The sequence below is a fragment of the Gobius niger genome (genome assembly GCF_951799975.1).
Source record: "Gobius niger genome assembly, chromosome: 16".
NCBI lineage: Eukaryota > Metazoa > Chordata > Actinopteri > Gobiiformes > Gobiidae > Gobius > Gobius niger.
In genome coordinates, this window is record NC_136867.1 from 19,010,857 (window position 1) to 19,033,480 (window position 22,624).

Consider the following 22,624-nt stretch of genomic DNA (forward strand, 5'->3'; position numbering starts at 1 on the left):
TTTAAAATCTCCTTACATCTCAAACATCTTAATAAATACAAGACGAGGTATGCTTTTATTGATCTCACAATGGAGACATTCACTCGTTACTTAAGCTCTCAAGAAACACTCAGGGAGTGCAAAACTAGACAGGAAGTAGGTATACAATTAAATAGTATAAAGGGGTATCTTATGTGTAGAGAGGATAGCTGACTCTGCCACTACTGGAGTTCAGGGATAAAAACAAACCAAAGGGGGAAATCAGTTCCTTAGTTGATCCTAATTAATAATCACTGTGTATAACTTTTCCATTATTTGGTCTGGATCAAAGTCATTGATTGTTTATAAGTTGTATAATGTATTGGAAGTTGTTTCAGAGGGTAATTGTACTTGGAGTGTTTCTCTGTAAAAAAAAAAAAAAAAAAAAAAGAAAAGAAGAAAGAAAACAACTAGCACAGAAAATAAACAAAGGACAAAGGGAAATTGGACATGGAGAACCAGGAAAATAATACTCCTATCACCATTTCACAAATTGCCTACAACAGAGGATGAGGTGTTAATAATATACCACTGAATAACACGTAACATCAATAACATTTATAGATGTATAGATGTAGAATCCCCCCCTTTGCTGACTGAAGGTTGCTGAGAGACTCCTCTGATACGCGCATGCGCAGTGTTTCTCCCCGCCCTTGTTATTGAGCTGCGCAGCACTCCTCCGGAATGGCGGCTCTTTTGGAATCAGTTCTACTCAAGAAACTGGACATAAACGTGGTACTGGACTGGCTTAAAAACAACGACGTAAGTGTAGGAGGATTCGGTGTAATATAAGTTAGTGATAGGCAGTGTGTTTTCAATTTTATGGCTTTGTATGTGAGATGTCATGGCCCATAGCAGATTGTAAACAAACTTTTAGCGAGGCAGCTAGCGTAGGGGCTAATCCAGATGGATGGGCCACGGAATGTACAGCTGGCTGCCCTGTTATGGTTTAATTATAGCTTTTATAATTATTATTTGCTGGTAAGCTGTATCATATACCATCGCTGATTATACAAGTCACAAGTGATGATCTCCAGAAAAGCTGTGAGAAGTTTAATTCATACAAATTATGACATGGCAACAAAGTTAGTTTCTTCTGTTTTGATCTGTCCCTTACATCTAAAACATATTTCGAGTGATCGTCAAACTATTGATGATACGGGGTGTCCTTGCACAACGTCAAAATAAATACTAGTAAAATATTGTCACTTAGAAAATAAAATACTTTGTAAACGTGCTTAGTAACATTCACTTATATAAAAGGAGTTATCCAAACAAGTTTACAAGCACATACACTTTATAACCAAAGATATTCATACTTTTTTTGCACATGTATTGTAATTTGTACTTGTCATAGTAGATATATTTTCAGTTATATCACATCTTGTAACTTGCTGACATAATTTGTTCCAGGAAGGAGATAAGCTGTCACTTAACTCCGTTGATGTTGCCATCCACAAACAAGAATTTATCCCTTTCCTATTGAACTTTCTGAGAGAACAGAGCAGCCAAGCGCTCACTCATGGCCCGGCTACGCCTGCCAAGACCCCCAGCCGACCCCGTCCCCCACCACAGTCTCACAGCTTCACAGAGCGGAGAGGTGCCAGATCTTCCGGCGGAGGAGGTGGTTCCAGAAACGCCAGCCGGGTCCAGCTGTTTTCCCCTGCGCCCTCTGTGTCTCCGGGACATGATGCTGATGCTATGGGCCCGTCTGGGTCTCACTGTTTGAGTGGTGTCAGTGCCTTCAGTAGCCCCTCTTTCACCACAGGATGGAGTCCAGCCTCAAGGGCCCCAGGTTCAGACCGCCGTTCCGCACAGAGAGTCAGTTTGGGGGATTTCATGCTGTCGCCCACTGAGCATCAACATAGCCCTAATGTGCAGTCACAGAAAGCGCGGAAGAGGAGCGGTGGGATAGCAACGGGGGGTCAGGGCAGACATGGACGTGGAGGTGGACAGAGCGATGACACTGGGAGGTGGTCTGGTCGAGGTGCAGCAGCAGGAGGAAGTAATGCAAAGATTAATGAGTCACCTCCAACTGTGGCACAACTAAACTTTAATAATTTGGAAGACTTCCCTCCTGTTGGGTCATCTCCTATTTCCCCTTCGTAAGTTAAGCTCTTCTTTCTTGATTCTTTTTTTCTGTACATATAAAGATTACTTTTCAGGCTTAAACTTGATGACATGTAAGAATTTATCTTAAGTGCCCTTATCATTGTTTCCATATTTGAAATCTGACAGAAAATAAATAATAACAAACTTATTGTGAGAATTGGATTATGACTTTCAACTAAGATATTAAGATGGTTAATCAAAGCCCTGTTTTTATTTCAGGTCTGCAAAGCCGTCCAGAAGAATAAACCCAACGCCAGTGAGCACAGAGCGGCCTCACTCCAAACCAAAGACGTGTTTCACCTCGACACCTTTCAGTAAAACTTCCAGTCCCCCCATAGAGGCTCCAGACAGTTCTGTGGTGGCGGGAAGTCCATTGAGTCTTCAGGAGGAGCGAGAGCTACTGAAGAGGGAAAAGTAAGTTTGTTTGCCACTGCACTTTCTGATACCAACTGATCAATAATTAATGTAAAGTAACCCATTACCTCTATATGTAAACTGACGAGGCTATACTTTTTGATATTGACTTACATGCCATTTTACACAACAGAAATTATTAATTATATTTTCTGTCGTCGTTTTATTTGATGCCTTAGGACAAAGCGTGCGCAACATGTCTGTGCTCCTCTGCCTTTGGATTCCATCACTCCGACAAAGGCCGGGATGAGGATTGGGACTAAGGTCACACCAGAACTGCTGACTCCGTGTCCGGAACCGTCCAAAGTCACATATTGCACAGAACTGGATCTCCTGGCTGAGCTCTACTGTACCTGCATCTCAGGTAAATGAACACAAGATGGCAGTATTCTTACATAGTATAATAACTGCATTTATGGTAGAGTTCGTTTTGCAAAATGAGGGTGATGAGAAGCCAGATTAAAGTAACTAATTCTGTACTTGTTTCTTTTATTGCACAGAAAACCTGGTGCCAAACATTTTCCTGGAACTTTTCTTTGTGGTGCAGTTACTGACGTCTCGATCAACTCACAGTCACGAAGATGAACAGAATAGTTCGTGTGCAATTAATACAGGTTTATAAATGATGCCTTTTCGGTCTTTTAATGGAGTTTGTATAACTCATCCAGCCCCATTTCTAATTTATGTTTCTTTCTGCATTTACTAGATATCTTGGAAAGGTGTTTTCTTAGGCAAGTCCACAACTGTGTGTATTTTGCTGTAAAAGTGTTGGAAAGTCAGTTTAGGTTAGTATTTTTTTGTTTACATCCGTACAAACAGTCTTTTTCTTATTACACTGCTATAATCTGTGTCTTATATTTGTTCCAGCTTGGTTGTGCATTTGGACAAATGCTCTTTGCGTTTGTTGGCTGAAAATGAAAGAGTTGCATCTTTCTCTCCGGACCTCAGGGACCGACTGACACAGGCGCAGGACAAAAGTACAGCCAAGGTAACCCCCATGAATGATTATTTAAGAGTGCTACTGTAGACCGCAAACCCATATTTTTCACATACATTTCCTTTACAGCTCTCCCCTTCAGCGTCTACTTTCATCCACTCTGTTCCATTTCAACCTGCAACTGACAATCGGTCTAATTTTAGCAATGACAAGGCTTTCCATACTTTTAAAAAGCAAAGGTACAGTCTCACAGCTAAGTTATACACATGGTTTAAATGTCATACATAAATATCTGTGTGCATGTTTTCAGAGATATTTTTTATGAAATCCTTCGAGAATGGGAGGACTTTCATAAAGAACCAGGTTGGAGCTTTGATGCTAATCTTGGAAATCGTATCAGGCAAGTCTTAGTACAAATTAATTAGTCTGTATTTGTATTTGGATGTATTTGTATTTACGGACTTGCATGTTTTAGGGGGATGATGAATCAGCTTAACTCTGCAGGGAACCACTCACATTTTGCTCGACTTTTCCTAAAGCAACTTATTCAGGTGCTTGTTCTTTCACCTTATTTTGTAAACTCCACTTGAGGATGATAATCACGTATATTATGTTATGTATTTTATAGATGTGCAAAGGGCCCCGTGGGAACAGCTCCCTTGGGGACACCCCTGATGCAGACCTGCTGGGCATGCTGGGAGCGGACAGCCTGGGGAGACTGAAGCGCCTGGAGGAGCGGCTCATACAGCCTCAGACAGTGATCGGCCCCTGTCCCCCTCCTTCGTTCGCGGGACATCAGGAATTCTTCAGGGACTTCCTGCAGACGGCCAGCTGGTAAGATCCGATCTGACCGGATCAAGGAAAAATGTCACTTTACCTGTACATTTTCTTTTCCATTCATAAAAAGTAAATGGTAATGCAGCTTGTATTGTATTTTATATTATTTCTGCCTGTAGCTGTCAGCTTAACCAGCACCTGCAGGACAGCCTGTGTCAGCAGCTGCTCCAGCTGGATGAAGTGTCTATTCTAAGTCCTCCTGTGTCGAACGGAGTGGAAGAAGAGGAGGAGGATGGAGACATGGAGCACCAGGTATGTGCATTTTAGTTATGACATTGAATGTTGTGTGTGTTGCAGTGTGTAGCACCTGCAGAGCCTCCACTGTCAGCATTTAAGCTGCTAGTTGTGTCATTAGCTGCGCACAGTGGTGGCTCCCATCTGTGGGTCGGTTATCAGAAAAATACAGCATAGTGTCAAATCGGTGAATTGGTCTAAGTATCTGCTCATACCAATACCAGGAAATCCCTGCCATCAGCAAGAGATCAGATACAGATACCAGAAGAACTCTTAATTATGAACTATTTGTACATTCATGGGCATCTATGTGCATATAAATTATAGCATTTCTCCAATCAGGATGAGAAGCAGCGGTTCAGCTCAGTGTTGCTCCTGGCCCGTCTTCTCGCAAAGTTTCTGGGATTCATTGCCTTTTTGCCTTACCAATCATCTGAGAAGCCTTCCAGGGAGATACAGGAGACGGCCATAACACTGCGCAGCAAGGTGATCAAACACACAAACGGCAAAAGTCCTACCAATGACAACATTGCCCGTAACTTGATTTTGTGCTCCTCAACAGAGTGCCCCAATGTTGGATGTGTGTGCCTTGCTCAATAACAGTATAAGGAGGAAGCGCACCATCCTGACCGTGCCGTGGCTCGTGGAGTTCCTATCCATGTTGGATTTCGTCGGGCCTTTAATACTTTGCTTCAGGACAGTTCTGGGCACATTGCTCCTCTTGTACAGGTGGGTTTCTTTGAGACTCTTAGGACCAAGCCTACACAGAAGTCTATTTCTGTTGGTAAAGTTCCCCTAGTACTTATTTTTCTGCTTGCTTTATATATATTGCATTTTTAATACGCACAACTGCCTTTGTTCCCACTCTTTATTATTAAAACATGCTTGAGACCTTTGTACTGTACTCTTTTGTCTAACTTGAATTCCAGTGAATCTTCCAAATGCTCAGTGCAACAACGGTCTAATCCCAGTTGACCTATTTCTGTTTGCTTTTTCAGGCGAATGCTGCTTGGAAAATGTGGCGAAGTGTGCTACTTGAATAAGCTGCTGTTGGTGTCTGTGTTGGGGTGGCTTTTCCAGGTGACGAAATAATGGGCCAGATTCCTTATGTATAATATATAATGTTTCCACTGTAATGTTATTGTTTGCTTTTGTTTGTGTAGATCCCAGTCATCCCGGAGGACATTTTCTTCACGAGTGAGTTTACAGAAGTGGCCCAGATTGATACGAGTTCCCCAAGTGCAACCGGGCTTGTAAGTGAAACCTTTTATATCTTTAAGTTTCTTTATATAATCCCTAGTCATCTGTTTGTGATGCTTGTTTGTGCTCCCGATTATGTTTAGGACGGTATTCCATTGGTGGATCATCAGCTGCTCTATACGTGTTGTCCATTCATTGGTAAGCACGTTTTGGTTGGTATTTTACATTCTTGTTTCCAGTTCATTACCATAGTTTAACGCGCTATTACTGTGCTTTAACCTCTTAACCCCCACCTGATCGGTGCACATTTGCTCCAGTTTGGCTTTACCTAAATGTAAAAGCGTCAAAATAGCGACAAAAACTAAACATAGACAAGGATGAAAATGTGACAAAAACAAAAATTAGACAAAAGAAATTACACAATAGTTACAGAAAAATTACAAAAAAGCAACAAGAAAATACAAAAAAATTACCTCAAAATTACCAAAAAGTAAAAAAATAAAATAATTACATAAAAATTACAAAATAATTACATAAAAATTCTATAAAAATGACCAAAAATACCAAAAAATTACCCCAAAATTACAAAAGAAAATACAAAATAATTACATAAAAATTACAAAATAATTATATAAAAATTCTCAAAAATCGACAAAAAATTACAAAAAGCAATGAAAAAATGTAAAATACGACAAAGTGACGACAACACGGCAACATCACGAGGAAAAATCACAGATCAGTTTTGTAGGTCTGAGCTTTCAAATGAGGCGTGACACTGGCCTGCTTTTTAGATTTGGGTAACGCTGAACTGGAGAAAATGTGCTCGGTTAAGAGGTTAAAGTAAAGTGCTACCCAAGTATTTTTTTTAAATAATAATACATTGTATTTGTATTGCACTTTACCCATAAAAACACATCTCAAGTGCTACAGTCGCTACAGATAAAAACACAAAACATAATTTGTGGTTCATAATTGGTCTTACCTTGATGTTTTTTTTGTCTGCATTTTCAACTACAGGAGAATTTCGCAAACTCCTCGCTGCCTTTGTCTCTGGAAGCACTGCCAAAAGTGGAGGAATTATCAGAAAAATTACACCCACTTCAGCAGAGCCTCGAAACACAACTACAGCGAACAGATCCAAGCAGAAACTACAGGTGAGGGGAAATGATAAATAAGGCTTAATTAACAGCTCCATTGTTTGTTCCATGAATTACTTAAAGCACTGTTTTCTTTTCTGCAAAGCTGGACCTGGAACAAGCCTTCTTCCACAACCAGCCACCATCTCTGCGCCGCACCGTGGAGTTTGTGGCTGAGAGGGTTGGATCCAATGCAGTCAAGCACATGAAGTCTGTGTCAAAATGGTTGTCGGAAATTGGTTGATTACTTTTTAATTTGTGTAATTGTCCTCTCTTTTACAACATCAACAGGGCGACGTTGGTGAGAGAGCTGGTGGAGAGGGGTGAAAAGATGCTCAAAGATGGACTTGATTCACCGAACTCGAGTGCGACGAAACTGAATGACTCCATCTGTGCTCAGTTGTGTGAGGCAGGTCTGGAAGCTTTGGAAAGAGCCACTAGGTACATTTTCAAAAGCGCTATTGTCACATGTGTTTTTTTTCATTGTTTGCTATTTAAAGGGGCTAGATTTCACTAAATTTCACTTAATCGCTCAGCCGGGGTTTAAATGCCAAATGGAATCCAAAAGTAAATGGGACTGTGAATGGCCTGGTCTCCACTTGATTGTATCTGGTTTTATTTATCGCTTCATTTCACTTCAAGCTATTATGCAATGTTCATTTGTAGGAAATCAGATCAACAGGCACACATGACTTGACATTAATCCCACTTTTTGATACAGATTTTGTTCTGAAAAAAGTCCTGAAGCCATAAGAATCCTTCTGCCCGAGGAGACGTCGCCTGCTGTGAGTTCAACATGTTATAAAAAGACGCGCATTGTTTTTAACAGAACTAAAACAACTTTCAACACTTTTGTTCCGCTTGGTTTTCACAGGTTCTCGCCACATCTGAAAGCATCACCAAACGACTGGCAACAGAGAAAGCCTGCAGCTGGCTGGCAGCCAACATCACAGGTACTTAATTAAAACAGTGTGCCAGTGTTTGGTTAGTGTTTAAGCTTACATGGCAGCTTTTCCTTTTATTAATTACAGCGCTTTTGAAAATCTAAAGCTGAAGTCAGAGAAATGTCATTTTGGTAATTAACTAACTTTGTTTAGATCAATAATGATGTGTAGCAGCACATTGTTTTCATGTGTTTTTTCAAAGCAGAATTGAAATTGCTTTCATGAATGCTAGCAAATGCTTTACTGTTCATCCAAAATGAAATGTATCAAGGCAATTTTCCACTTTAAACTAAAATGCTGTGAAACCATATATCTAAAATATAATCTAATGCGATCAATAAATGATTTGTCTATTTTTCTCAGCTCTCATAAGGCGAGAATGGAAGAGTAAATACGATCGTGTGGTGAAAAGCCTCAGTCCTGACAGTGGAGAGGTCGATTCTGCGGTGGATGAGCTGGTCACTCAGGGCAAGGTCTTGACTCCCAAAAGAAAACAAACAAACGAGAGAGTGGCCACGTGTCCCCCTCACTGCACCCACAGCGTCCCACAGCCATCAGACGTTATGATAGAAATTAAGGTATGTGACAAATTCAAGGTATGGAATTAAATGTTGCTTTAATTCATACATCTAATATTACTTAAATTGCCTGAGGTGCCATGTTGTATTTACCATTAACCTGCATTACTTTGCAAATGTATATAACTTTAGCCAGTTTCAGTTGTGTCTTCTTGACATGTGCTGCAGGAGTGGCTGAGCATCGCGGTGGGTCCCAGGACCGACGCAGAGCTGCCAACTGTGCTTCAGCTCTCTGCGCTGCTAAACCGAGTCGGAGAGACGCTTGGATGCAAAAAGGTGAGTGAAATACACAGAAGGACAGAACAACGGTGGGTTTATTAATTGGTGCCAGTTTTAATTTTTATCACTCTCGTTTCTCGTTATCTCCTCGCCCTCAGTTCTCCACAGCGGTGTCGGAGCAGATGTTGCTGAACTCCACCGTCCTGTTGGCCTGCAAACTGGGTAAAAGAACAAGCACTTTGCAGGGAGATTTTGATCCTGGGTCATTTTACATTGATACACATAAAATAATTTAACTTTTCTGAATTGCTTTCTTGTTTCCTGTCCCTAGCAACTTATATTTACTGAAATGTGCAAATGTGAAAATGCCTATTTCACCCTATCCTTGTATTTTAACATGTCCGAGTTTAACACTGTCCCCTGTTGTGTTTGTGTCGGTCCAGTCTCCTCGGAGCTGCCTGTCCTCCCTGTCCCCTCCTCGGACTTGATGGCAGGTCTTGATTCGGGGTCGGCACCCCCTGTCAGGGCTCTGTTGGAGCGTTTGGGTGAACTATGGGAGCGGGACGAGTGTTCCTCTGCCCCAATCCACCTGCTCTTCTCCCCCCTCACTGTCAGTGCGGTGCTGCAGGCCTCTGACACACAGGTACTGACAATGTCACTCAATGTCGGCTCACACTTCAGAATGTACTGTGAAAAAGTCTAAGATAGGTTAAAGCAAGAAGGGCGATGGACAAAGAAACTGCATAGTGCCAAAACTGCAAGAAATTTGAGCTTAACTTTTAGAGAAACCTATAACTAGAGGTGGGCAATACTGTATATTGTTTAAACATGGACATATGAAACTGGAATTTCTTAGAAGATTGAATAGAAACCAACAAGTGTAACCTTTCAAAAAAGCAAAAGAAAAAGTGGTACTTGTAAAAGCCTCTTAAAGGGACTATACGGAGTTTAAAAATGTTAAAATGATTTATTTACCTCCCCCTACATGTTCCAACAATGTCCTAAGGTGTAGAATGAGCCCAGACCTATTCACCACAACTGCCTCTAAAATCCTGCACTGTCACTCAAAAAGGTGTTACTTTGCCGTCATGCACGAGCTTTATATGGAAGGTGCAGTTACACGTATGACCTGAGGTGGCAGTAGTGAGTATAAAATGGCGAACTTGCATCTAGCCCCTTTAACAGTGACTTTATATGTCCCAATAAAAACGGCATTCCTCACACCAGACTAAATCGTCTTAAATTGTGTGCATATGATTTAATTTTGTCCATTTTATGAACAAAATCTTTTCATTTTAGTGGAACAACTACTTATTCTTGGTGCGAAAGCTGGTTGACGGTGGGATTTTGAGTGAAGAGGAGGTCATCGCTCATTGGAAGAAGCTCACCAACCTTGAGTTGCCTGGTGTAAGTTTCCTATCTCAGCAATGTGTAATCAAAATTGCGTATGTTTAATCGATTTTTGTGTTTTTTTTTAGGAGCTGTTAGAGAAATTTCAACTTGAATCCAGAAGAGTAAAGCCATTATCGCAGTTGTCAGAGTTGCAAAGCCATATGGATATGCTGCAGGTCTCCCATCAGGCAGTAGAGGGCGCTACATGACTACAGTAATACTACCTTTTACCACATGCAGGATTTTAAATCACTTTGTTGATCATGCGCAGATGCATTTTGTGTCTAGTATATACAACAAATCTTAAGAGAAGAAGTAAGCAAACTTCACACAAGCTTTTCCATGTAGTTCAGGCGTTTTGAAGTGCCAAAGATGACCACGAAGAAGATGTACTTCCCTCCGGGGACAGCTCCGTTTCAGTGAAATTGTAAAATATCTTAATACTAAAAGGCTTTGTTGATTTTGCATTTGTTTAGCTTGAAAATATGGATTGAACTTTTTTATACAATGTTTCAACAAGCCACAAGAAGAAATTTAACTCTAGATAGAATACCCTATGTGTTTGAAAAATGTGAAGAAAATATTTTGTTGAATTTTAAAGATGGATTAATTTTAGCAATGCACTTTTCACGCACTGCCTTCGACCGTCGCCACTAGTGAATAGTTATTGCATGTCTTTCATAAATGCAATATTGTTTTTGTTCATGTTGAACAAGCGCTAATTGTGTCTGCTGCTTTTTAAGAAAATGTCCCTTTTTTATGTCAATTCAAGAAGAAAATAATAATAATAAAGACGTTTCCATGTTTTCTGTTCATTCATCATTTTAGTTGCAGCAATATGTGGAGATGCAGACGGAAAGTAATTATAGACTAACCACAGCCAATTTCCTTAAGGGTGACTTTATGTGCATGTAGATTGGACGTATTCTGCTGATGCTTGGATTTGACCAACTGATAAAAACTACTCTGGCTTGTCTTACAGCTTATGTTTTTATTAGGCTTTGCAATTTATTACTAATCAATTTCACCTTTTTCACCAGTAAAACGTTGGTTTTGACTTGCAGTGCATGTTTACAGCTTCCATTGCTCTATATATTATATTTACAGTGAAGCCGAGGCCTGGGCAGTTAATCAAGATTTAAAATTGCAATCTCCATTTCTACTCCGGTCAATCTCAATAATCGCCATGGGAGGTTATAATCACCAGGTTTACAGCCATTTCTTTGGCAGGAACAGCTTCTAGTTTTGGAGTTTGGATGAGACAATGGAAGATTATTGTGTGTTAGATGAAACTGGAGGAGAGTGTTTCTTTTTGTTTGAGCTGAGATCAAGTTGATGAATCAGCTACATGTGTTTATTTTTATTATGAAGAATGAAATGGAATCTAAATTGATCAATATGAGAAAAAAAAGATACAGCAGCAGCCTTTCTTAAAGTGCATATGACAAGTTTGAATGCTTTTGAAGTTGTGAATTATTTCGACAGATAACATCAGTTGTAAGTAATAATGATCATTTTATTTCAGTGAAGCAGCACTTTAACGAAGACATGTTGGCCAGAAAAGTTATTTATTTTTTATTTTTAAGCTACTAACAGGAAGTGACATAGATAGAGGTAAAGTTCCATAGGGTGACTCACTCATTTCCCATTGACATAACACGGTTGGCGTGGTAACAGTTTAAAATGTTCACTATCTGTGTCACTTCCTGTGTCCAATAAGGAAGTGAAACTGTAAACATCACAAAAATGGTCAAACTAAAGAAAGCTGGGCACAATAATTAGCAAAAATCTTAAATATAATTGTGTTAACTATGTTTAAGCAAACATAGTGTCTAATGTGTCATCTGCACTTTAAGTGTTTTGGTTTAGTGCCTTTTTCCTCATGTCAAGCTTTAGGCCGGCTCAGGCAACTCGAGCTCTCCAAAATGACTCACTAAATTACGCACAAAAAAAAAAAAAAACTACTCCGCAAATATCAGTCATTCTACAGTCTCGGTCATTTGAATAAGTCCTTCTAGGAGGCGTGTCCCGCGGCTCTCTCCTCCTCACTACTGTCAGGAGGAACTTTGAGTTTGTGGAGAGTTTGCGAGACGCGCGCGTTTGACCGTCTCCTGCCGGCGGCGGAGATGACTTGATGCGCTGCAAATGCCGCAAATGGATTTTTCTGCTCCGGCAAAGGGATTTTAAAGGCTCAACTTCAAGACAAGAGGAACTCAAAATGCGTCTTCGGGGTCGTCTCCAGCGGGTCGTAGCGTGACTGAAGACTTTTGGAGCATCATGGCAAACGTGAAAGTTGCCATTCGGGTCCGTCCTCTCAGCGCAAGGTGAGTTCAGTCAATGCATAAGAATGAAGCCTCGCGTAAAATGACAATAGAGCTTTTATTTTGACTTTCTAAAAGTTTCGTGTTTGTGTCTGTCCTTCCACCGCGCTTTGCTTTGTTCCAACTCAACGCAAGTGTAATATACGTCTATATAGCCCATGTTTCACACAATAGTCTAATTATGGTATGACTTTATTGCTGATGGGAAAACAATTGTCGTGTTAGGTGTAGTTCAGCATTGTTAAAACCAGTTGTTGAAGCACATGGTGAAAGTTGACAACTGTGGCTGTCAGTTGCGTGACTAAGCTCCATGTCCTGTATGTCTCATTGTGCAGAAATGCAAGCTCCAGGACAGCAGCTGGAGCAGCAGTTTCTTTAACAAAAAGTGTTGTGCATGTTCTTCAAAGCTGGGTGAGGCTGGTATATTGTAAAGTGAAGTTAGAACCATATGAAAGCTGGAGAAACTAGCTCTCCTAGGCCTATAACGTGACACAATCTACTACAAAATCCCAACCATTTATAGCCCATGCATCCTGCTTTACACCAAAAGGAAGATCTCAATCCTCCTCTGAGCAGAAGGCTGTTGGTTTGATCTTTGCATACTGATGTTGTGTCCTTTGGCAAGACACTTCACCCCAGCTTGCCTAAGACATGATTGTTGGGAGTCATTAAAGTCCCTCTTCTATTACTACACTTATAGCTGGCTTACTATGTTATAACTCTGTGATACAGGACATTTTGCAACACTGTTTGGCCTTAATTGTGTTCCTCTCTGTATTTTAAAGGCACCAAATTGCACCAGCATGTCTTAACTGCGTGTCTGTGTTAACTGTTTGCAGGTTCTGTAACAGTCCCATAGTGTTATAGGAGGATGGGTTTTGCAAGGGGGGTCTCCTGTGTTAAGTTTTGTGTACTAGTCTGTGACAAAGCACTGCTATTGAACAACTGGACAATGAATCTCTCAACTGTTCTTCCCATTGCTTTGCATAACAATAGACTATCTCCTCGTGGTCAGTGCCATGCAAATCCCAATTTCTGGATTCACAGGCCTCCACTGTGCTGCTTCCCCCTCTTTTTTTTTATATGACTAAAGGCTGTAATTTTGTTTGATTTTCTTTATTCACGCTAAAGGTTTCTGCGTTACAAAGATAACATTAACACCAGCTACATTCCTCATTTAGCCGGGCATTGACTGGGAAGTGTGTTAGCCTTTGTTTTAGCCCAACAATGGGATACAGTTGGCCCCTTTGGAGCAGAGGTTCTCAAACTACAGTGCTGTGTTACACTGAAATACATAATCACAGTTTATTTATGTAGGCTGCTTTACAACAGCACAAAGAAGACCAAAGTGCTTGCTTGACTAAAAAGTAAACGCGATAACAAAAGAGTAGCCTATTAAGAAGCCTGTGTAAAAAAAAAGGATTTTTCTATGTCCCTGAAATGAAGTTATTAATTAGTTATTGAGTTGCTGAAAGTTTCACAAGCTTTGTCTTTCGCAATAATAATGTTTCTGGCAATATTTTTCCAATTTTCATATAATTGGATTCTTTGCAAAACTTTGAGATAGTATCATTCAGCTCAGAACCAGGACTAAACCTAGACTAAACAAGTATTAAACCAGGACTGAATTGGGTATAAAACAGAACATAATTGTAGGTGATGGTGTTGATAGGGTGTTTAAAAATAACTACCCTATAGAGAATATGCATAAACGTGTGCAAGTCACATGTGCTCAACTGTGTCATTACCACATTACAAAGCTGGTATTAGCGCACGTTTTTATGGTTTTTACTATTTTCCGTCCTTCGGCTCCTCTGCTCTGTGCTGCTGTGAGACCCTGGGATTGAAGGCTGGTGGTTTTGGGTTGGGCCAAAGTCTGAGGGTGGTAAAAAAAGAAAAGAAAATCCCCATGTGGCACAGCTGGGAGTGCTGGAAATCACAACCATCTCCTCTTACACCCGAACACGCTGCGAAAGACAAAGCACTTTCAGACATTATCGCTGCTGGAGGTTACAAAAATCTCTCCCATTTTTTGATATTGCCTCTCGTTTCACTTGTATTGCATCAGACTGTCCAGCTGTGGAGGCATACACAGAAGAGCTGACCCTGTTTTACACAAATCTAATCCGGTCCAAAATGTGCGCGCAGCTTGTTCTCATGCACGAGCTATGCGGAGACTCCGGAGAGAGCGACCGGGGTCTGTTTTTGTTTGAATTCGAAACTTGGTCAGTGGGACTTGCAGCAACTTCACAGGGATTTCACGGGCCATACGCCAGCATACAAAAAGAAGCATTGTACTGACTGTCATGTGATGGCCCCAAGTGAAGGGCAGCAGACTAAGTGAACTGGACATGCTCTCTGGATTGTCAGCAGAAAGGGAGTTTGAATGCAAAACTGCAGCACACTTGGAAATAAACTAGGAGTGAACAAACCATGGTCCAAAACAGGGCAAAAACAAGGACAAGGACAACCGGTTATAGGTGTAACTTGGGTTCAATTAAGGGCTAAACCAGAGGATAATACCATCTAGATGAATCGAGGACTGCGCTGAACAAGGACTAAAGCATGACCAAAGTACTAAATCTGGATCTGGCTAAGTGGGTCTAGGAGTACATTAGTTCAAGCAGCAACTAAATGGGGTTTCATGGCTAAACTAAGTTAACTCTCGGACTAATGAAGAACTTAACCGGGTCGAAATAAATGGTAATGGTCTCAACTTATGTAGCGCTTTTCTACCTTTATCAGGCCCAAAGCGCTTTACAGTAAGGAACCAGTCACCCATCCACGCTCGCATTCATACACCAATGTACGCAGACGCTGGAGGCAAGTTGGGTGAAGTGTCTCGCCCAAGGACAAAATGTCAGTGTGCATTTGCGAACTGGGATTCAAACCCACGACCGTTCGATCACGAGATGACCCGCTCTACCAACTACACCACCGTCGAAATAAAGACCAAACTATAATCCCACCAGGAGTTGTGTTGCCTTAAAGCCACACTGTGTAAAATTTGACCCAATAAGACAGATATTTTCACCATTAAAAAATACCTCATAAATGTACAAACATGTGCCTTTGCTGTGAGCGTCTCACCTTTCCTAAGACGTGACTGTAATTTTATCGGGAGTGGGTACATCTCCAGCTCGTCTCCATGGAGATGTCGACTTAAGTCAGCAGAATTTGAGATTTAAACAGGTTCTAAATCCATTCTTCAATAGCATTTTCTGTCGAGCTGGTCATTAGGTTTTGTGTTGATGGCAGCAGAATAGTCTAAAATGTTATGCATTGTGCCTTTAAAGGGACTATAGGGAGTCTAAAAATGTTAAAATTAAGTATTTTCCTCCCCCTACATGTTCCAGCCATGTCCTAATGTGTAGAATGAGCCCAGACCTGTTCACCACAACTGCCTCTAAAATCCTGCACTGTCACTCAAAAAGGTGTCACTTCGGCCCAAATTGCCGTCATGCACGAGCTTAATATAGAAGGTGCAGTTACACATATGGCCTGAGGTGGCAGTAGTGAGTATAAAATGGCCAACTTGCATCCAGCCCCTTCAAGAGAGGACTACTCACTTATATTATTGACCTATATCACCTACATTTGGGACCAATCTGTACAGGTATTCATCTGTATCCATCTAAACAATAAGATGTAACAGCAAAACTTTAAATTCTTGATTAAAATATTCTGGTGCTGTTAAAGTCATACGTTGAAAACATGCCCAAACGTCATAACCCTCCTCCTTTAACTGAAAGCATGTGTTCTGATCTCATTCCCATTGATTGCATTTGCCTGATGTGGTCATGTCATTGCTCCACAGGGAGAGTGCGGACGGAGGGCGGCTGGCGGTGCAGGTCGAAGACAAGTACGTCAAGATCCGAAACTTAAAGGTGGGTGTTAATGTTTGCAAAATCAAATCACATTTCGCTGCATCTGCAAAATATCAAGATTGCATTACACAGAAAAAGCCCAACAAACCCATGTCTTGAGTTTGTCTCAATCTTTCGAACCGGTAAACCTCACACAGAGATTTCCATGACGCACCCCTGCGTTTTATAGTCCAGATATCTTCATCAAACTTGTTCTGATCCTATAAGTGGCCAAACTCTCTTTAGCAGTATCTTTCATCTTTCATTTCTTTTTGGCTTTGCTGCTTTGGCCACCACAGCATAAGAGGAGGAAGTGCCAAAATACCAAGGTTAAGGGTAAGTAGTAGTTGTAAGTAGTTGTAAAAGCCCAAATAAAACTTGATATAGAGCCTCTAAATGTTGTCAACAATATTTGACCTTGCTTACAGGCTAACAAACTGATCAATGCTTTTAAACCATATATCTGTGAATTCTGATCTTGCATGTTGCTGGGCTTCTTCACACCACTGCGTTATTGCTTTCATGGTTCTGTCGCCAAAGATTGGGCCGACTTGGGAGTAGCGTTCATCAACCACAGGATGTTTACGGCCTCAGATCAGCCTCTTCCTACAATGTTGTTTATTGTCAATGTCAAGCTCACACATAGCATTGCACTGCTACAAAAACAAGCACACCCTCCACTCCTACTCACCCTACCGTCTTGATAAAGCCCATATCACTACTTTTAACACTTCACACATTTGGAAATCATTACAGGAGCCACTTGGAGATGTAAGATGATACTTTTACCAACTTGCGGGTCACATGGTTTGAGGAGGGCTTTTCTGGTTGTTTGCCTCCAGTCATAACAACCAGAAATGTCATAATCTTTGTGAGGGGCTAATAGTGGAGTTTCGAATGGTAAACTATGTCAACAAACCTCTTCAAGGAAAAAAACAAAACTGTTTGTAAACTATGAGACCAAATTGAGTCTGCCTGTTCTAACCAAGGTCCTAACCAGGCCTGTACCTGTTCTAAATCTGGTATTATAGTCATACATGGGTAGGAGATCACTGTTTACAATAAGGTTCAAAGAGGACATGAGTTGGGGGAAGGGAATTTGGTCCGTTACAAATGATGTGACAGAGACGAGCCACATCTGGCCTCATCTGCTGTGGAAACTTATCAAAACTCACAGGCGCCTCAAGGGAATCGTTATTTAAGGAAAGTGGGACAGTTTTTGGGGGAGGACTGAAGACAGAGCCTGGGTAGATCCTAACGTAATAAAGTTAAGTAAAGCATATTTTACAACCAAACAGCAAGAGTACTGTTTCATAATTATTATTAAGCCTTAACAAAAGGTTCAGTGATGTCCATTTTGCCTACTGATGTGTGTATATTGCAGCTTCAAGTGCAACAAACCAAGCATCCTCTCTTTCTCCCTCAGTTTGAACCAGAACTAACTTATTATTACACCATTTTTTTAATTTGACCCATGCAGCCTAGAACAATTCATCTGGAGAGTGGAGATACCCAGCTCCCGACATATGTTCACCTGAATCACAGTTGTCCCGCTGTATGGTGGCTGATTGGTTATCATTCTACCTCGCCTCACTGTAGGACGGTCCCAGGTTCAATTACCCAAACCAGATGGGGCCTTTCTGCACAAAGTTTTTGTTCTCCCCGTGTTTGTGTGAGTTTCCTGCGGACCATCTGGTTTCATCCATCAGCTGAAAACGCTCTCCGTAGGATAATCCATCATGTAGGTGTTCCTGACTCGTATACTTGATCAGGATCTGGAGACGAGTACCTGGCTGGGTGCTGCACTGCTACGCCTACTTGCAGGGAACACATTTTCCTACTTTACCCTCACTTTATCAGCAAGTCTTTGGACGATTCACCAAATATATTCATGCATTCAAAAGCTCCGTCACATACACTGAATTGAAACCCTGTCAAGTGCAAATGCTGTGCCTGAGTAAGTCCAAAATCTGCTGCGCTGTGTTTTCCAAATCGAGGCACCATGAGCGGAAAGTTGTTTAGTGCATTTGCATCGAGGCGAAACAACAAACCGTAAGGACTGAATGCATTGTTAATGAATGGAAAGTGCACAGTGGTAACTCTACACTTCAGTAGGCTCATAAACAAAATCTATAAGGTTTGGCTTTCATCCTCAGGATTTTAATAAAGCCCGTCATGTTCCCTTCTCTTTACATTGATTATTTCCACATGTTGTCCTGAAGTGGGATGGTTGTAGGTTTGTTTTGACTATGGAGCTTCCCTCTTTGTTGTCATACAATAATAAAATAGTTAATTAAAAGTTAACTAAGTGTGTCTAAATGTTCCTTTCATCTCCTTAGCTGGATGGACGGGCAGATGGAGCAGTGGATTCGAGGGAGAAGCTCCAGGAGTTTGGTTTCGACTACTGCTTCTGGTCGGTGGAGCCTGCAGACCCGCATTATGTCTCCCAGGAAGAGGTAACCCCTGCAGGGCTGTTTCTTTAAATAACTTGAGAAATAACCTGGGATTTCTGCTGGCCTATGATAATCTCAATAGTGCTTTTGTGATGATGATAATAATAACAATGCCTTACACTTGTAATGTGCTTTTACAAGCCTGTATTACCAAGTTTCTGAAAGCCCTACACTGTCGTCATTATTAATTCACTCCATACTCGGTGGTGGTAGGCTACTGTTGTAGCACAGCTGCCCTGGGGTAGACTGACGGAAGCGAGGCAACCAGTCTGTGCCATTGACCCCTCCGACAAACCACCACATTCTCACTCACTACATTCACCCAGGCGTCCTTGTGTTCCCAAACGGTCTCCCATCCAAGTAGCGACCAGGCCCTTCCCTCCTTGGCTTCCAAGATCTGACGAGATTGGGCAAAGCAAAGGCGGTATGGCCTTGTGCTGGTCGAAATGTATCCATTCTATATGTTTTTGAAGCTACATTAAAATACATTTGATATATGACAATATAACAACATAGTCAAAGAAGTAGTCGCTGAGTTGTCCTCCATACAGACAAAATGTGAGTTATGTCATGTTCCAGTCATGGCTGGAACATGTAGGAGGAGGAAGAAAATGCTGAGTTTTAACATTTTTAAACCCCTTATAGTCCCTTTAATACTATTGTGCATTTGTAATTACAGCATGAATATCATTGGTGTTGCTAGATTTGTACAACTATGAGTGTTTTTCGTAAACACAAACTCATTTCAAATTCTCTCCAAGAAAGAAGGAACAAACTCAAACGTTTAAGCATATTGATTGGTCACTCACAATTCAATTCCTCACCTGTTTTGGTTCATATAAATGTATTGTATGGGCACCTGATCACTTCACGTGACAGAACCTGTTATGAAACAACATGTAAACACATAGTTGCGTGCTCAGGGCACTAAACATGTCGGGAAACCCCCAGTGCCGTTCAGCCCTTAACAAGAACAACAGAGGGGCGTGCTGTATATGTTTACGCTGAAAGCTCCACCAGGGACATTATATCTCTCCATCTGCCTCTGAGTTTTGGCTCACTTTTCATGTTGGAACTCTGACTTAACTGTCCGTTATCCTGCTTTGGCTGTGATTAAAGGCTGTAACTAAAGTGCCACTCCAGATCAGATGACTGTCTGAAACCTGTCTGTTTGGGTTGTCAAAGTTTAAAGATTCACATTGCCAAGACTAGGGCCGTGGTCCCTTAAATGACACCTGTCTGGTATCGGAAAAAAAAAGTTGAAGTACTACTGATATCGAAAAAATGAAAGTATCCAAAGCAGGAACAGAGAAAAAAAACCTTTCTTTAGAAAAAAATAATCTCTAGATCCAAGTTTTGATACTGTTGGTCCAGGGATAGTTTTAAAGGAAATTACTTGGCCGTTTCAGCTCAAATAAAAAAAAATAGAGAATGTCCCTTTTTTTTTCCTCCCCATTTTTTCAAAGTTGATTTTTTTTTTTCCCCAATTTTTTTGCCCTAATTTTTTTGCTAATTTTTTTAAACTAATATTTCCCCTATTTTCCTGCATTTTTCCTTCCAATTTTCCCCTAATTTTCCACCCAATTTATCCCCCATTTTTCATACATTTGTTGACTTTGGGGATGAGCTCGATATTGTAAATTTGCAGATCTTCCACACATTACTGTGCTGTTTTCTGTTTCTAGATGACAAATATTTTAGTATAAGTATTGGGAGAAAGTATCGTTAAGGTATCGGTATAAAAAAGTCATGGAGCATTATTAGACTGATTCGTTAATTGTTTTTAACCATTGAATAGCTTGGTTAAGATTAAGGTGTAATTTATCAGCATCATGAAAAGTTAAAAAGTCAAAAATATGAATGTTTATGCAGATTTACTATATAGTGTTTCCTTGATGTGCCAGACAGATGACGTTTTTGCCCTATCACAACAACTATGGCCTTAGGTGTTGGTTCATTTCGTCCCTCGGCTGACAGACATGCACAGATGTTCAACCATTTACCCCTGCATTCTTTCATTAGAATTGCTTCCAATTTAGAAAGCAATAGTCAAAACACCCTCTTATTTTTCTACACAACCTGAGGGCGCAGTATAGGTGAAAGTCCATATTTCTTACAAACTTTCCTCTAAGTTCCTTTTTTCCACACTTGTTTTGCTCTTCCTTCCTGCGGTTGCCTCTCTGTTTGAAACCCGCTGCCGTCAGAGCGTTCATTGTTGGATGTTTGAGAAAGATGGGGCTGTGCTCGCTGCCTACACGCTGCAAATCAACGCCGCACATTGCACTCCTGCCTATTTTTTTGTCCATATTTTCTGGCCCTGGCATCCGTCGCCTCTGTCCTCAGCAGAATTATGTCCAGTCAGTGTGGCCCGGTTGCTACAGACATTCCTTTGTTGACCCAGAGTGGGAGAAAGGACAGCATTGTAGCCTCGAGCCATAGCTGCAGCAGGATTTAAATATGACCTCTTTTTCGTCAATAGAGCCCAAATAATTGTCTCTTTAACACAGTCGGATGGAAACGCACGTCATCTTCTGCTCATTATGCATTACAGTTGAATTTTGAATCAAAATCTTAAAGCCCTCCCTCCTCCAAGGCTTTTCTTTGCTGTAAAAGAATAAAAACTTTAACTTATTCAGTGACTGAGATCCAGCCTGAGAACCTTTCTCTTTGGATCAGTGACCTTTTCTCAAAGTTACATGCTAATCATCACTGTCTTTATAGGTTATATTGATGGAAAATATTTCACTAAAACAGCTTAATCATTTGATCCTTTTAGGCGTTTGTGACCTTGCAGACTATGAATTTGAATGAATTTCTGACTGTTGCTAACAAAGTTCAGTCCTCCACGCACAATCTGATCCAAACAGTGACCAGAAAGACATGGGCTCTTTCTCACAACTTCTTTGGAATATTCAAATGAACTTTAAGCAAAGGCTGTCTTCAGTGTTACCTGATATTTTATTAGCTAAGCAGTTTATGAGTTGTATTGTACAAAAACGCTCTATTATCTATTCAACACTTGGATGACTAACAAGAACGGGTCAATAAACTTGGAGTCCATAGCTTTATACCCGCTGTTAAACCTCCTTAACCAGACAAAACACACGTCACTAACAACAGAAGTTAAATGTCTTTCAAAGCAACAAATAGCAAAGGTCTGTTCTAGTTTGCTTTTCCAGTTTGAACTGAATTCCCTCGAGCGATACTGCTGTTGCCAACATCTTAGTGCAGAAAATAGTTTGCCAAACTTTTCAGAAAGATCATCCAATTTTCCAGCATAGGTCTATCATAGACCTGGAGTATTATTGAAGTCTAGCTAATACAACGTACTCTATCGACTAATCATCCAATAAATGTATTATATTTTTAGGCTTTAATTGTCCTCAGTACATTTATTAACATACATTTTTATCCTGTTGTTTGTAATACTGGAACAATTTTCCTCAAGTAAATGAATTTAATTGAGTTTCATGTTAATTGCAACTCATGTGTTGAAAAGGATATTGTATGGCCAACAACACAGGACCCCCCACTGTAAAATATAATTATAAATTCAGGTGCACAACATTAAAGCAGAACTAAGTACCTCATGCCCCAAGAGGCCATCAGCGCCGCTGCAGGTGTTGTAGCGTGGTACGTTTTTTTTTTACTCATGAATTGTCTGTGAGAGTAAATACTACACTGACAAAGGGAGAGAGGGATATTGTACATTGTGCCACAAACCAATGACACCATTTTTTCACTCAAACTTGGCTATAAATACTGTTTAAGTGGCGCTCCCCCGCAGCTAGCTTTGCCCGTTAGCCTGTTAGCTTCTTCTTTGTGATTCTATTAGTGTGTATTGGGCTACCGCCTCGGTGGTAGGGAAAGTTGCAATTGTAGTTTTCTGGCCAGAGACACCAGGGGGAGAAGAAAGACCCCCCAATCATCCTATCAACACTTGTGTTAACCCCAGAGGGACTA

General features: G+C 40.8%; 2 protein-coding genes across 2 annotated transcripts in view; both read left to right on the forward strand.

Annotated features, from left to right (window-relative positions):
- Window positions 1–687: 687 nt before the first annotated feature.
- On the forward strand, window positions 688–10,800 carry cdan1 (codanin 1). The gene is made up of 28 exons (XM_079574069.1): window positions 688–780; window positions 1,432–2,123; window positions 2,350–2,544; window positions 2,724–2,908; window positions 3,045–3,158; window positions 3,251–3,329; window positions 3,412–3,532; window positions 3,611–3,720; window positions 3,792–3,881; window positions 3,957–4,032; window positions 4,110–4,315; window positions 4,438–4,570; window positions 4,895–5,038; window positions 5,115–5,281; window positions 5,551–5,632; window positions 5,716–5,805; window positions 5,896–5,950; window positions 6,770–6,906; window positions 6,995–7,098; window positions 7,180–7,329; window positions 7,610–7,673; window positions 7,763–7,841; window positions 8,196–8,410; window positions 8,579–8,686; window positions 8,788–8,851; window positions 9,073–9,272; window positions 9,929–10,036; window positions 10,108–10,800. Exons 1-28 carry the CDS (start codon window positions 703–705, stop codon window positions 10,228–10,230), a joined length of 3,969 nt encoding a protein of 1,322 aa, XP_079430195.1. The 5' UTR covers window positions 688–702; the 3' UTR covers window positions 10,231–10,800.
- Window positions 10,801–12,118: 1,318 nt separating this feature from the next.
- Window positions 12,119–22,624, forward strand: part of stard9 (StAR-related lipid transfer (START) domain containing 9) — a 56,526-nt gene continuing 46,020 nt past the window's right edge. Inside the window, exons 1-3 of the mRNA XM_079573333.1 lie at window positions 12,119–12,345; window positions 16,160–16,229; window positions 18,548–18,664. Of these exons, the coding sequence (XP_079429459.1) occupies window positions 12,299–12,345; window positions 16,160–16,229; window positions 18,548–18,664 (234 nt within the window). The 5' untranslated portion in view covers window positions 12,119–12,298. The remainder of the gene's footprint in view (window positions 12,346–16,159; window positions 16,230–18,547; window positions 18,665–22,624) is intronic.